Source organism: Podarcis cretensis (genome assembly GCF_951804945.1).
Source record: "Podarcis cretensis genome assembly, chromosome: 16".
NCBI classification, from domain to species: domain Eukaryota; kingdom Metazoa; phylum Chordata; class Lepidosauria; order Squamata; family Lacertidae; genus Podarcis; species Podarcis cretensis.
In genome coordinates, this window is record NC_137186.1 from 1,389,989 (window position 1) to 1,406,559 (window position 16,571).

The 16,571-nt window shown below is 42.5% G+C and overlaps 2 protein-coding genes across 2 annotated transcripts in view; both read right to left on the reverse strand.

The window, feature by feature from the left end:
* LOC307205699 (uncharacterized protein) overlaps positions 1-16,571 on the reverse strand; it is a 330,448-nt gene that overhangs the window by 22,132 nt on the left and 291,745 nt on the right. The gene's annotated exons all lie outside the window — the stretch shown is intronic.
* Positions 2,974-9,187, reverse strand: LOC307205223 (vomeronasal type-2 receptor 26-like; the record flags this gene model as incomplete). Its single annotated transcript, XM_079957419.1, has 6 exons — positions 2,974-3,350; positions 4,601-4,670; positions 5,565-5,792; positions 7,024-7,076; positions 7,956-8,571; positions 8,828-9,187. The coding sequence occupies 6 exons, from the start codon at positions 9,185-9,187 to the stop codon at positions 2,974-2,976; spliced, it is 1,704 nt and encodes a 567-aa protein (XP_079813545.1).

A 16,571-nucleotide genomic window follows, 5' to 3' on the forward strand; every position in this document is an offset into this window, starting at 1 on the left:
CTGCCACACGGTCCTGCAAAGCTGGCCATCCATCATCTACTTAGAAACTTTTAATGAATGGGGTTCTACTAGCATGCACCTGTCCCCTTATGAAACAGCTCACACTATTAGAAAGAATTACTCTCTAAGGTCTCAGAACTTCACAATTCAGCAGATCTGCCTGATCCCTTCTAGCTGCACCAGCATTACAGACAAGGGGGATTTAGGCTGAGCTACAGTGACTCCAAATATTGAATCTATGAGGAAGCACAGCATGCTTGGGATCAATATGTCAGTGCTACAATTCGTCTTCCCCCCCACTCTAGGACAAAACATTAAACATCAATATAAAAATAATAATTCTTAGTGATGAATACCCTATGTGAGAAAAATAATAATAAAATAATTTATTTTTAATCACTTATTTGCAAAAATTAATGCTTTCTCTGCTAATTCAATCCCCTGCATTCTGTGCCCCCTGCAATAATGAATGGACAACATATGCTATGCACTACTTCTTCGTGGGTTTGGGGAACAGGGAGACTATTCCAAACTATGTCCAGATGTAGGGAGAATGGGCTTGGACCCAGTGCTGGCCCTACTAGACCTATTTTAGATGGTGAATATGATCAACATAGGTTGATCAACATAGGTTCATTAACTTCACTCTGAACATAGGTTCATTAACTTCACTCCGAACATAGGTTCATTAACAGTCACTCCGAACTGAACAACCCATAGGGAATGCAGCTGCCCTTTAGATGCCACGCATATTTGTAGGGTTTTCTGGGCTTCTTGATGTATATGGGAAAATCTCCACCAGCACTGTTTCACTAGGGCCACAAATGAAAATGAATAAAAAAGGACAGGGAGGTCTCATCAGGGTTAGGAAGGGTGTTGCGTACAGAAAAATCCCTCAGTGTCTGCAAGTGTCATAATGGGATTAATGAAAGCCAATAAGCTGAAAACTGACAAGACAGGAGTGCTGTAGTTTGCTTGTTCCTATGTCCAGCATGAGTTTGACCAAACTGCGGGGGCAGTGGAAGACAGGAGTGCCTGGCGTGCTCTGGTCCAGGGGGTCACAAAGAGTCGGTCACGGCTAAACGACTAAACAACAACAACAACAACAACAACAACAACAACAACATGTCCAGGAATGAGATAGGCAGCCTGTTCTGGAAGAGATCTCACTCATTCTGAGGGGCTGGGTTTCTACTCCAGAGCCAGTCTGGTGTAGTGGTTAAGAGCGGTAGTCTCGTAATCTGGGGGACTGGGTTCGCGCCTCCGCTCCTCCACATGCAGCTGCTGGGTGACCTTGGGCCAGTCACACTTCTCTGAAGTCTCTCAGCCCCACTCACCTCACAGAGTGTTTGTTGTGGGGGAGGAAGGGAAAGGAGATTGTTAGCTGCTTTGAGACTCCTGAAGGGGAGTGAAAGGCGGGATATCAAATCCAAACTCTTCTTCTTATTATTCTACTAAGTGATTCAATCTTGTCTTGGCAAGTCTGCATTGGGCTGCATGGTGTAATAACTTACGGAATTTAGCTTCTGCTGAAAAAAAATCAGCAGACACACACAGACATAAATAGCATGTTTCTAGGGGAATGAAGGACCCACCATGTTTCTATATCATCTGGCGGGATTTTATTTCCTATGCTTCAGAATTTGATCAGTGTTCACCTTCCATGTCAGCTTGGGGAATATGGATGTCGTGATTTATATTGCTGTGCCACCATTTCTTTTTCCTCTTATTTATTGCTTGTTTGCTTTGTGTACAGTACGATATAATTTTGCGTTTTTGGATTGTTTATAATGTCAACAAAGAAAGAAGAGAATAGAGCGGGTGCCCTGGGAAGCCCTGGGAGAGTTATTTGGGTGGGGGGCAGAAACTGAAGGAGACAGCTAGGCTGCCCCTCCACCTGAGGCAATTCCCTAAGCCTGCCTAATGGAAGAGCCAGGCCTCAGCAGAAAAGTTTCAAAAACCAAAAGTAGCTGTTTCATAAGGCCAAAACATAACACAAAAATCCTGAATATAATTTGATTCCTTCACATGCTCCTGCCTTGATTTATGCTTCTTTCATAATCCTAGGTAGAATAACAACAACATAAAGGAAACCACAAATATCAATATTATTAAGTACTTTCTGGTGTTCAACTTAGGTATTGCAACAATCAGGTGGGATTTGGGGTCAAAGAACCATTTTTGCCATAAAATCATTATTCTCTGCTATCATTGAATTAAGTAGCTTTAATAAATGAAAACAGAATCTGTTCTGCTATTTATAGTTTTCTTTGTATTAGCTGCTCTATGTTCTTAAACCCAGGTCTCACCAAATGTAGCATTTTGCAGAAAAGAATAATCCAGCACTGGAAGCCAAGCTACCATGTATTTTCCTCATGTGCTCAGGTATGTAGGAACAGAGGATAGCCAAAAACCACAAAAGACCAGCATGTTAAAGTTGATGGACCTGGCTCCATTAAAAGCAGGATCTTAGCGGCAGCTTCCTGCACCTATTTCCATTAATATGTTCTGAAGAGGAACATTCCATAAAATATTTATTTACATATTCATTATTTTTTGAAAGTAGTTTACAAAGATTCTCAGAGTAAGAACCTCAATCATGCCTGGTATCAGGAAAACAAGTAATGAGAGACCCGGAGGGTACCAGCAGTGATTTGATGGCCTTTCATGCACTCATCTCTGGCCTTGTTTAGTGTCCTTGTTGAGGACCTAGCAATGGCATCTGAGGCAAGGCATTAGGGCTGAATAACTGGATCTCAGTTTATGATGGAAGACCTGGTATGCCCTGAAGAAAAAGTGTGTGCTGAACAGCTCATGATGGATATATTTCTTTCTTTGGTAGGCAGAAGGCAGGTCGGTATCAAAACTGTAACATTAGTCAACATTTAATAAACAAGCGTATACATTTTGGGATGAAAATTCCAGCCTACTAATCCATTTTAGATTTTGCTAGGGAAATATAATGTTAAATTTTTACTTTCTTTTTAGCTGCTCCTTATTGTTCAGTTCAGGTCTCAAGATAATTATATAACATTTAGGGGAAAAGATACAGCTCAGTATCCCAGCACTGGAGGCCAAGATGGAGAAGATCTCCACAGCCACCAGGTTTTTCCCTTTGGTGCTTAGATAGGTTGGAACAAATGACACCCAAACACTGCAAAACACCAACATGCTGAAAGTGATGAATTTGGCTTCGTTGAAAACGTCCGGCAGCTTCCGAGCAAAGAAAGCCACAATGAAGCTGACAAGAGCCAGCAGCCCCATGTAACCAAGAACATAGTAGAACATGTTGGCCGAGCCTTCATTGCATTCCACGATGATTTCGTCCGGCAGAGAGTGCATGTCCAGATCTGGGAAAGGAGGGTCACTACATAGCCAGACTATACAAATGCTTGCTTGGATAAAGGAGCAGCCAAGAACGATAGAGATGGAAAATCTTTTCCCCACCCATTTCCTCATCTTGGATCCTGGCTTGGTGGCCACGAAAGCCAGAACCACAGTGAGGGTTTTGGCCAAGACCGAAGAAACGGCTACTGAGAAGATGATCCCGAAAGCAGTTTGTCTCAGAGTGCAGGTCCATGTCTGAGGCTGGCCAATGAAAAGCAAAGAGCAGAGGAAGCAGAGCAGGAGGGAGATCAGCAGTGTATAGGTGAGATTCCGGTTGTTGGCTTTGACAATGGGAGTGTTCCGGTTTTTGATGATGATTCCAAGCACCAAGGCTGTGGTTGCAGAAAGAGCCAGAGCCAAAACAGCCAAGCTGATGCCAAAAGTTTCTCCATAAGACAGGAAGTTTTCTCTTTTGGGAAGGCATTGGGTTTTCTCTTTGGTAGGATACTGATCTTCTCGGCAGAGTAAGCAATCACTGATATCTTGAAGGGGGAATAAATAAATCAGGCTTCCAGATACAGAGTTTTGGGTCTTGCTGAGGTACAATTATTTATAGTAAAGGATCAGGAAACTTTGAATGTTATTGTCCTATGTTTCAATGCAATTTACAGTATACAAAATATGAAACATTATATTTTCCAGGAAACCTTTAGACTATTTACCTGTTTTGTCTTTAGGATAAGGTAGGAAGAAGAGTTTGGATTTGATATCCCACTTTATCACTACCCTAATGAGTCTCAAAGCGGCTAACCATCTTCTTTCCCTCCTTTCCCTTCCTCCCCCACAACAAGCACTCTGTGAGGTGAGTGAGACTGAGAGACTTCAGAGAAGTGTGACTAGCCCAAGGTCACCCAGCAGCTGCATATGGAGGAGCGGGGAAGCAAACACGGTTCACCAGATTACGAGTCCACCGCTCTTAACCACTACACCAAACTGGCTCTCTAAGTTATTTTTTGAGTACTTAGGTTTCTTTCCAGTGGTTAATTAAATCAAACTTAACATCCAGAAGCTAAAGTCCTATACACACTGTCTAAATCATAAGCTCCATAACCCTCAAAGTGTTTATCTGTATTTACACATGCATATGGTTAAAGTTTTGGTGTGTCTCTTGCATTCTTTTTGCTGTGTTTGCAGCACTCAAGTGACCACTCTGGGCACAAGCTTGGGTTGCTCAGACCCTTTCAAGGAATCTGGATGGAGAAATATTATTTACCAAAACCATGTTTCACAGTAGAAGGGGACCTTAAAAAGGAAGTTTCCTTGAACAATATAGAAAGCATTTCCTAGAAAGCAAAGCAAAAGATTGCCCAGAAAGACAGCTTAACATAAACAGAAGACTTATACTGTTGATATAATCTAGTCAACACACCTGTATGGTTATAAAAAGCACAGTACTCTTGAATTGACAGTGCTAAAACTTTGGTGATTAAGTAAGCTGTGGTAGCAATCCCTGAAGGTTATGGGCATGGAGGTAAGCAGAATAGATGTTTATTAGCTGTTCATAAATCAGGGTGTTTGTCAGCTCCTTCTTGCACAGCAACCACAACAGAGCATTATGCTTTCTGAGATGTACATATTTCCCTTTTGACATAGCCAACTCCATCACAGATATTCAGAACATGTTGTTTCCTACCTGTCTGGTTTGAAATCTTCCCTTCTGGACACGGAGCACAATCATAGCAACAAAATGGTTCCCCTTCTTTCCTTTGTCTGCTGTAACCTGGATGGCAGGGGTCATTACACAAGGCCAGGGGAACCACCTAACCAAGAAAAAGAAGGCATTGCATGTATTCTGCTGTGCTCTCAGTTGTTTTTTGATTTTTCATCAACAGGGGGCTCTACTGAAATAAGGCATAAGGCGTTTGTTTCAGATCAGATGCAAATTAGTGGTGCCAATCACCAAGATCTGTGCATATTAAAGCCAAGACACAATGTTCTGAACTTCTGCTAGTGAATGGATAAAGCAAAGAAGGTGCACAAGCCCATGGATCCCTTGATATATGTTTCCTCTTTTAGAATATTTTTGTCAAGATGAGAAACTGCAGGGTGTTGAATCCTGGGAACCAGAATCACTACAGTGACACGTTCACAAACTCATCTAACAGGTTGTAAATGATTATAAAACAAATCTGACAAATATCTCCCAATGGACAACAGGAGTTGCAATTGGGTGCTACCTGGTTAAAACTTTGGTGCCAAGTAATGATCTTCTCGTTAATGCAGAAATCTTTGCCCAGCGGAGCTTGGGGATCCATTTCCCCAACTTTCACTCTTAAGAAGGACTTATTGGGGAAAGTCACCCAGTTGATGATATCAAATCCACCTTCTAGCTCATGGTTCTCATTAAAAAACACAGTGTCCCCAGCACTGTTGTTAAACAAGATATTCTTCAGGAAAGGTTGAAGCTACAGAGGAACAGGAGATTAGGTGGAAACAGAGAACACACAACAAACAAGATGAAGTGGAGTGCCACAGGGTTCTGTCTTGGGCCCGGTCTTATTCAACATCTTTATCAACGACTTGGATGATGGACTCAAGGGCATCCTGATCAAATTTGCAGATGACACCAAACTGGGAGGGGTGGCTAACACCCCACAGGACAGGATCACACTTCAAAACGACCTTGACAGATTAGAGAACTGGGCCAAAACAAACAAGATGAATTTTAACAGGGAGAAATGTAAAGTATTGCACTTGGGCAAAAAAAAAATGAGAGGCACAAATACAAGATGGGTGACACCTGGCTTGAGAGCAGTACATGTGAAAAGGATCTGAGTCTTGGTTGACCACAAACTTGACATGAGCCAACAGTGTGACGCGGCAGCTAAAAAAGCCAATGCAATTCTGGGCTGCATCAATAGGAGTATAGCATCTAGATCAAGGGAAGTAATAGTGCCACTGTATTCTGCTCTGGTCAGACCTCACCTGGAGTACTGTGTCCAGTTCTGGGCACCACAGTTCAAGAAGGACACTGACAAACTGGAACGTGTCCAGAGGAGGGCAACCAAAATGGTCCAAGGCCTGGAAACGATGCCTTATGAGGAACGGCTAAGGGAGCTGGGCATGTTTAGCCTGGAGAAGAGGAGGTTAAGGGGTGATATGATAGCCATGTTCAAATATATCAAAGGATGTCACATAGAGGAGGGAGAAAGGTTGTTTTCTGCTGCTCCAGAGAAGTGGACACGGAGCAATGGTTCCAAACTACAAGAAAGAAGATTCCACCTAAACATTAGGAAGAACTTCCTGACAGTAAGAGCTGTTTGACAGTGGAATTTGCTGCCAAGGAGTGTGGTGGAGTCTCCTTCTTTGGAGGTCTTTAAGCAGAGGCTTGACAACCATATGTCAGGAGTGCTCTGATGGTGTTTCCTGCTTGGCAGGGGGTTGGACTCGATGGCCCTTGGGGTCTCTTCCAACTCTATGATTCTATGATTCTATGATTCTGTTTTCTCATGCTGGGATAAACTCACAGTATTTCTTGAAACTTCTCTGGCTAGTGAAGGGAAATTCCTTAGCCATGTGGTTTTTACTTGTTTCTCAAGAACACCAGTAATGGCAAGTTGTTGCCACCATAACCCCATTTTCTTTCCTTCCTGGGACTTTGGAAAGGGAACAGCAGAGACACCTTCACAAAGCTACTGTCTTGATAAATCTACCAAAGAAGACAGCACGACCACCAGCTTCAAAAATTACTATAAAAAAGAAGTTTATGAAGTTTAAACTGACACTCTCACATTCCCACAGACAGACATACACTTCCATTTATCTCATAACTTCATGTATGAGAGACCGAGAAAGTGCTGCCACAGGCTGAAGGAGATCATAGAAGATAAAAAGACCATAACAGGATGCATATCTTGGGGAGAAGAAAAGGCCAAGGAGTAAACCCTACACAAATCCAGGGTAGAGTCAATAAAATGGTTGGGCGGCACCTTGAATGTCTCCTTCCAGAATTTTGTGCAGCCAAGTTGGTGCCATATTGCTCTGCTTTCCTTGGGAATTCAGTATCAGTGAGGTCAAGGGTGGGTCTTGCTGATGGAGCAGCCCAGGATCTCCAGACACACTACCCAGGCTTGCACCCTGTGGAGGTCACGGCAATGCTGCTAATGCCAAAGTTTGACTTAACCCTGGAGACACACTCCATTGTTTCTCGACACAGATGGATTTAAACAATTGCCAGAGGAACCTTTATGCTAGTTGACTATTTAAAAGCACTAGCAGAAGACAGAGAATTAGTCTGGCATTTCCTGGCTGCTGCCTATAATGGGGGGGACGGGGGACTCCAGCCATGGAATGATAGCCTATTCAATTGAGAAATGATCTGTTTTCCATGCTAGACCTTACCTGAAAATGTTGTGGTGTATGAGGTCCCACATAGTTTCCAAGCATCCCCTGTCCATTTTTTGTTCTGGATACACACATGGCATGCAAAGCATGTGCCACAGCATAGACAGCATTGTAGATGCTGTAGCTTTGGCTGGTCATTTGCATTTCAAAAAAAATCCCAGGAAGACTCTCCAGTTTCTCTTCACCTGTGCAGCTTTGGTCCAGATCCACATCTAGAAACTTACAGCCAAATGCTTGTTCCCAGAAGAGCCTGAGAAAGTCATCAGCATCAGAGTGAGGATTGAGGTTCAGGAGAAAATTGTGGAACCCCTCAGCCTCATTAGAATGAATGGCAAAGGATAAGGCGCCATGGAAGCTTTGAATATCTAGATCTCTGTGAAATGTTTCCGTAGAGAAATCCCAATCAGCGGTGAAAACCCAGACCTTGTTTATAGGCCTCAAATTGAGCATCCCACCTACCATTAGCAACCACTGCAGACATGTCCTGGTGTTCGTGTCTGCAGTTACAACAAATACAACTACATTTGTTTCGCTTAGGGACCTGGCCTTATTCTGAAAGTCATTAAACATCAGAGAAGGATCAAGAAAGTCATTGGGGTTTGGCATTCTTTCAGCGACAGCTATACACATGTCATTTAGGGACAGCTGTTGTGTCAACTTTTTCACAAACGTTTCACCTTGATCATCATCTGTGACCAGGATTCCAACCCACTTCCACTGGAAAAACAGAAGAAGCTGGACAATCCCAGTGTATTGATGTGCTTCACTGGGGGCCATTTGGTATAAGGAAGAAATGTGGTCTTTGTCACTCACCACCGGATTAAACGAAGAATAGGTGACCTAGAGAAGAGAAGAGGATTCTTTTAAATCACCAGGTATCTTTGAATAATCAAACATATTATTAAGTATATCAGCAACGGGAGAGATTGAGACCTGGGCTATTCCCGTAGTTCATTTGACAGGTCAGAACCACCTTTGCAACTGGGGTATGGTAACGACTCCAAGATCTCCTGCAATGATTTTGCCCTGAGATTATACATTAAGTCTGAATCATGCCATAGTTGTGTAATCTTAATTCCGTCCACATTCTTCTTACCTGGAGAATCTTATAAAGGCCCAAGATGGAGGCCATGTGGAAAGAAGTCTCAGGGCCAAGGCCCCCAATGACAGCAATCAGGTTCTTCTCAACACCACACTTGTAGTTGGGGACAGTGCTCTTCTGGCGAAACAGAAGATTCAAAGTATTCTGATAAGTCATCCTTGCATTGAGGTAGCTGTCATAGATCTGGAACCCCAAAGTGATATTGGGTAAAATCTTGGGGTTCTGATTGACCTCCTTCACAGCAAAGACTAAGGAAAGGACATGCTGGTAGTATTTGGGTACTGTGCTGAGACAAGAGAAAGATGATGAATGTGATGGACTCACCTGCTGTTGCTGAAGTATCTGGTGCAGCATAATCCACACCAGACAGGTATACTTAGTCTAGGAGGAGAAAAGTATCCTAAAGGTAGTCAAAAACAAATAGAACTGAAATTGTTGCAGCAAAACTATGTCAAGGTTGCCATTGGGAACAAATATGAAGTTCCACCGAAAACAGAATGGGAAGCAAAAATGCATAAAAACATAGCTTTATATTTTCCACAAGTTATTTAGGAGTGAAGGAGGTCAAGTTTTAAATGGAACTAACAATAGCATATTCAGCATGAAATCCAAAACATTTATGTGAGGTGCAATATTCTCAATTTAGTATTTTGTTAACTCTCTTTTTGAATATCTGTGTTGCTTCTTTTATGAAACTCAATAATATTTCTAACACATATATATGCTTTCCTAAGAAGCCATGCCCCTAAATGTTTCAATTACCACTTTTAAGAATATGCTTCTATTTGAAACTGTGATGAGCATCAGGTAAGAATTCAAAAGTAGAACACAGGATAAATGGAATACATTATTATCATGGAAAGGTTGGCATTGAAGGTCTTGGAAGGTCTTGAATCTGGCATGGAGACAGCAGGTGGGGGAATATCCTCTATCTCAACAGACAAGAATTTGGGGACATTTTATGAATCTGAATTTTTGAAGATGTTGGAAATTCAAAAGAAGATGTTTCTTCACACAGCACATACATAAACTATGGCGGAGAACGTCATCAGTGGATACTAAGCACAATAGCATTTTCATTCTCATAATGGGGGGGGGGTATGAATTTCCAAGGATGCCTGTGTTTCAGAAGGTTTGGATTACATAGGGTTGCCTTTAAAAGGTGATTGAATCCATGTTCTGCCCCCTTTCTTCTTACAGCCAGTCCAGGGAGTGGTTCTGCTTGTCATTTACTCTGACTCTATCTACTCCCACGCCCCACTCCCTTCTGCCCCACAAGTCCTATTCGGCACCCTCCACCTCTGTGGAGACGGCTTTCTGAACATTCCTGTTGCCCCTGTTACCTGGTTGTGATGATTATTATAACGTAGGGCTCCCCCCTCACTTCAGAGATATAAAGAAATCATGTTCTTACACATATTCCTCAACAAGCATTTCCCATGGATTCTCCTTGAAGCTTAGTGACATGAAGGATGGTGCTTGCAGCTGCGAAGTGATACAACCGATGATGAAGTGCCCTGGCTGATAATACTGGTGTTGGATGTGAATGGGGTCAGTCACACAATACAAGGCAGCAGGTACGCAAAACAGAGGGAACACTATGAGTAGCAGCAACAAGAACAACACTAACATTTTGTGATGAAAAACTTCTTCTCCTAACTCTAAATCACCATGTTCTATCTAGGCTCATTACCATCATCCACTGTCAGACGATTTTAGCACGCATTGCTGCCCCAACTCTGGTCTCTAGGTAGAACTGTTCTCATTGGCACTGGGGTTGCATTTTATAAGGATTCTGAATTTTCTTTATGGTCTTTGGACCTCAAAATGCCATGTGGATATTGCCAAAGGAAGAGTGAATCACAGTGAATTGAGATAATTGTGTGTTTCACAGTCCCTGGAGCATTGCACTCTTCGTGTCACCATCTGCAGTGAACAAAACATGTTTTCTCCCTCTTTACAAGAATCTTCTCTGTTCCATTGTGGATCAGGCAAAACTTTTGGGCTCAGGAAGGTCTGGATGGGTGTAGAAATAGCAATGGGTTAACTGGCCCATGGAGTGGAAGCACTGGTTTTCAATGATGTTCCAGAGGGAGATGTGATCCACTGTACAAAAAAATGTTTTCAATGTGCAAGGGAATGTCATGGAATTCTACTCAGTATTGATCCAGAGTAGAACTCCAATGTATAATTATAATTATAATAAAAAATTTTTATTTATACCCCGCCCTCCCCAGCCAAGGCCAGGCTCAGAGCAGCTTACAAGCAAGAATAAAAACAAGTTGAATGATTACAACTTAAAAACAAAATTAAAATACAACATTAAAATATTGAAATATTAAAATATTAAAATGTAGCCTCATCACAGGAGGAGAAGAAAAGGAAAAAAGAAAGAGAGGGAGGGAATCAAATTGGCTCCAAGCCAAAGGCCAGGCGGAACAACTCTGTCTTACAGGCCCTGCGGAAAGAAATCAGATCCTGCAGCGCCCTGGTCTCATGAGGCAGAGCGTTCCACCAGGCTGGAGCCAGAGTTGAAAAGGCCCTGGCTCTGGTTGAAGCCAATCGAACTTCCTTAGGGCCCAGGGCCACCAGGGTGTTGCTATTTATGGACCTTGAGGCTCTCCGTGGGGCATACCAGGAGAGGCGGTCCCGTAGGTACGAGGGTCCTAGGCCATGAAGGGCTTTAAGGGTCAAAAGCAGCACCTTAAATCTGGCCCTGTACTCCACCGGGAGCCAGTGCAGCTTGAAAAGCACTGGGTGAATATGCTCCCATGGCAGAGACCCCGTGAGGAGCCTCGCTGCAGTATTCTGCACCCGCTGGAGTTTCTGGGACAGCTTCAAGGGCAGCCCCGCATAGAGCGAATTACAGTAGTCAAGCCTGGAGATGACCGTTGCATGGATCACTGTGGCCAGGTTGGGGCGGGAAAGGTAAGGGACCAACTGCTTGATGCAGCGAAGGTGGAAAAATGTCGCCTTGGCTGTTGCTCTAACTTGTGCCTCCATGGAAAGGGAGGCGTCAGGGATTACACCCAAACTCTTAATGGAAGGCAATGGCACTAATTGGGCCCCCGCAAGAGAAGGGAGTTGGTCCCTCATCCCCATGCCATCCTGACCTAGCCTTAGGACCTCTGTCTTCGAAGGATTTAGTTTCAATCGGCTCCCACGAAACCATCCAGCCACAGCTTCCAAGCATCTGGTCAGTGCGTTTGGGGCCTAGTCGGTGTGGCCATCCATCAGCAGATAGAGCTGAGTGTCATCAGCATATTGGTGACAGCCCAGCCCAAAGCTCCGAACAGTCTGGGCAAGAGGGCGCATAAAGATGTTAAAAAGCATTGGGGAGAGGATTGCGCCCTGCGGCACTGCACAAACCAAGGAGTGGTGTGACGACATTTCCTTCCCTAGTGCCACCCTCTGTCCCTGACCAGAGATAAAAGAGCACAGCCAGTTACGGGCTATGCCCTGTATCCCCACGTCTGCGAGGGAGTGGTCCAGAAGATCATGATCGACCATGTCAAAGGCTGCTGACAAATCTAAAAGGATCACCAGTCCTGACCCACCTCGATCCAGCTGTCTACGGAGATCGTCTGTTAGGGCAACCAGAGCCGTCTCGGTCCCAAAACCAGGACGGAAACCGGACTGAAATGGATCTAAAGCCGATGTTTCCTCTAGAAACCTACCAAGCTGTTCAGCAACCGCTCTCTCAATTACCTTACCCAGATATGGAAGATTTGAATAGTTAGCAGAGTAAAAACTTAAACACATTTCAGGATTTCCCAAAAATAGACCAGAAGCAATTAATGTTTCATCCAGCAGAGTTTTACTGCTACTGAAGCCAAATGAGCATAATGGTCACAAATCCAATATATTCAAGATTGGCGCAGTCCATAGAATTCCAGTTGCCTCAGGCTTAATTTAAATTTACAATAAATTATAATAAGACTAAACCTCAACCCTATATCCAGAACACTGCACCTGAAGAGATAGAAAGAGAAGTGAAACCCAGGCTCCTTCTGGTCTCTTATTATAGTCAGCATGACGTTGACAGAAGAGATAACAGAACAAGTCTAAGCCAGCTGTACTTAGCTTCTCTGAAGGAATAACCCAAACATCAGGAACCTTCTGCTTGTTTCTTTCACACGGAGAAGCTCCCAGAAACCTCTTGAATTAATTAGAATAGGAAAGATCTCTACACATCAGATCAATACTTTCCGTACCAAGAAATGCAATCTGGCAGTCAGGTCCAGATAAAATAGTGTCTTGAATAGCAAAGGAGTAAGAGCTCTCTCCCAAATACAAAGGACAGCCAGCCCCACTTAGGGAGGACCATACTGTATTAGGGCCCATTGCTGAGCATCTTCTTTCCTGCTCCCAAACTCAACTCCCAAGGGCCATCCAGTCTAAGCACCTGTGGTTAATACTAATACTAATACTAATACTAATACTAATACTAATACTAATACTAATACTACTAATACTAATACTAATACTAATACTAATACTAATACTAATACTAATACTACTAATACTACTAATACTACTAATACTACTAATACTAATCCTAATAATTTATTTCTACCCCACCCATCTGGCTGGGTCTCCCCAGCCACTCAGGGCAGCTCCCAACAGAATATTAAAAACACTATAAAACATCAAACATTAAAAACTTCCATAAACAGGGTTGCCGTCAGATGTCTTCTAAAAATCAGATAGTTGTTTATTTCCTTGACATCTGATGGGGGGGGGCATTCCACATGGCGGGCGCCACTATTGAGAAGGCCCTCTGCCTGGTTAATGATATGAGGGCAGCATCTTACATCAACATTAATAGGAATCACTTGTCATTATGTAGATAAAAATAGGAATCACAGCACCACATGTGCCAATCATTATGGGGGCAGGACATGAACCACACAGAAAATGGAGATAGAAAGGTCTGCTTTGGGAATGCTACATTTTTCAGAACTTCAAAATCCCTTTAAAAATACCTGCACGGGCAAACTCCCAGAAAAGACCAATAAGGACAAGAATATGCTAAGTGCTGTTGGAATGCAAACTGACATGTTGGGAAGAATGTAATGAAAAGAGGATAAGAGAGGGAGTGGAAGGGTATTCTGTACTTTCAGGAGGTGTTTTTTCTTTTCTTTTCCTTTTCTAAGAAAGAGAGAGATTGTAACAGAAATGGAATGAAGAGAATGACAGCTGAAAGCATACAAGCTAAAACAGAAAGAAAAACAGGAATATTCTGCATACTTCTAACTGATAATATCTTTGAAGAGAAGCCACCCTCGGTCATAGGACTCAGATTCTAAAATGGAGGTGGGCAAAAAGACCCAGGTGGCCCATGGAACATCCCATAGTTTGGCATCTTACAAATTGCTTGAGGAGACCACTTAGTTCTTTGCCAGATTTGAACCTGTAAAGTCTCATTCATATTGTTGTAATGCTGTCTTGATAATTTTAGTGCAATACACATAACTCTGCCATGTAGAGAAATCAAACTTTTCTTTTTCAGATATGGACGACTGCTTTCCATGTCCACAAGATCATTACCCAAACCTAGAACAGGATTCATGCATTCCAAAATGCATCAGTTTCTTGTCTTATACAGAGCCTTTGGTGATCAGTCTGGCCACTTTGGCTCTTTCGTTTTCCTTCATCACAGCTTTGGTGCTTTGCATCTTCATTAAGCACTGGGACACTCCCATCGTCAAAGCCAACAATTAATGCTCTTGTTGCGTGATTCAGCAGGATGGTAGATCTATCGGTATGCTCAGTAGATGCACATCTTGATCATTCTCCAGACTGCAAATCTAGTGAATTTAGTACATGTTTCTGGTGCCTGATACTATGGGTTGTATCCAACATCAGTCATACTCAGAGTAGACCCATTGAATCCATGGACCTAAATTAGTTATTCCATTAATTTAAATGGGTCTGCTCTAAGCATTACTAACTTTGGATGCAACCCTGTGCGCTTCTTGCTAATATATTCAACTCTTATCTAACCATACTGGTTACTCAGTGGCCACTGAAGTTTTCACCTGGATTTCCAAAAGTATTTCTTTCTTTAAAAACCTTCTAAATATGAGACTTTTTATGTAGACTTCGCAAAAAAGTCATTTGTGTTTGATTAGTCTTATTCCAGGCTCACTTGTTTTCTGGGGGGCTTCTCAGTTGCTCTTGGTTATTACAAGCTGATGTCTCTCTTGCTGTCCATGTGATGAAGACCACAGAAGACCTGCTGAGATCAGATAAACATGTTGTCCTCATCGTCTCACAGAATCTGTGATTCTAAATAGGCAATTATTGTTCTTCCTAATTATCAAATTAAACATGATGACTCCTACTTTTCCACAAAGTCCCAAGGGAGCTTCAGTACTAATCCCCAGCAAAACCATGCACAGAAGAAGGAGGTATGCTGTCAATAAACCTTGTATCATTCCATGCTGGGGCTAGAGAGAGTCAGGGCTCTTGTCAGTTTGATCATTGATACTTTATCTTGTGCAGTTTGAGATGTGCATCAAGCAACTGTGTGTCCATTCAAGCCATGCTTGAAGATAATGAGTATGAATGGGTGTGGAGAAGAATTTTTTTCTTGCAAGTTAGTGGCATCTGTAGTATTAGTACTAGTGTTTTTGCCTCAGGTAGTGTGCAAGATTCCAGATGTCAAATGTGGCACCAGTGACCCTCTTCCTATTATTCATAAGTTCCACCATCCAGGAGATCTCACCATTGCTGGCATCGTGTCTATGATGTACATGTTTTCCAAACCAATAACGTTCATAGAATGTCCCTCAATGGACCTCTTTGATGGAACTTTGTAAGATTTTTAAACTTTCCATTATACGGATCACCAACGTGGCCCTGTGGGGTATGCATGCACCCCCAGAGATCTTCCCTGGTGCCCACAGGGTTCCTCCCTTGCTCCACTGAAATTAATCTTGAAAGACGCCTTGTATTATAGCCGATAGAATAGGTTGCACTGTTTGTTTGGTATGTGTTTCAAGTTTGCAAATGGGACTATGGTGCTCCAAAGCTTGGGTTGCCTGATATATTAAATAGCCTGTCCTAGGAATCCCATGGAGGCTTGTGGGTTTTCCATGAATATCTGGTTGGCCACTATGTGAGAGAACACTGGAAAAGATGGATCTTAGGTTAGAGCCCCTAAAAACTGGGATCAAAGGAGTGATTCAACTAATGGTGTTGCAGGGACATCCAGTGGTGATCTTAACTTCCACCTGCCTCTGATTGTCTTAGACACGAAATATTGAAATAATTTGCATTCAACACATTAAAATTTGCCTTAAAAATAGTTCGCTATCCAACAACCAGCTTCTACAGATTATAAATTGCCACAGTCCAAAATGATCATTGATATTTCGAAGCACAATTGTTTAAAAAGGGTGGATGCTACCCTTACTAGTAAACTAGCTAAATTCTTGAGTCATAAAACTCAAATTCTTTTCCAAAGAGTAGCAGCTCAGATGAAACATTAGCCCATGTTATCCCATGATGTTTAACTCCTCCTCCAATAAAAATAAGGGCATGAATTCCCGATTAATCTCACCAGAACTTCCTCTATTCTTGGGAAACTCAACTAAATTTTGTATTTTGATTTTAATGGCACCCTCCATCCTAAGATCACAGAAGAATTATATATAGAGAATAGACCCTCTAAGTGGTTTACAAATAAATAAGATAGAGCAAAGTTCATTACTGTAGCCATCAGAACTAGACC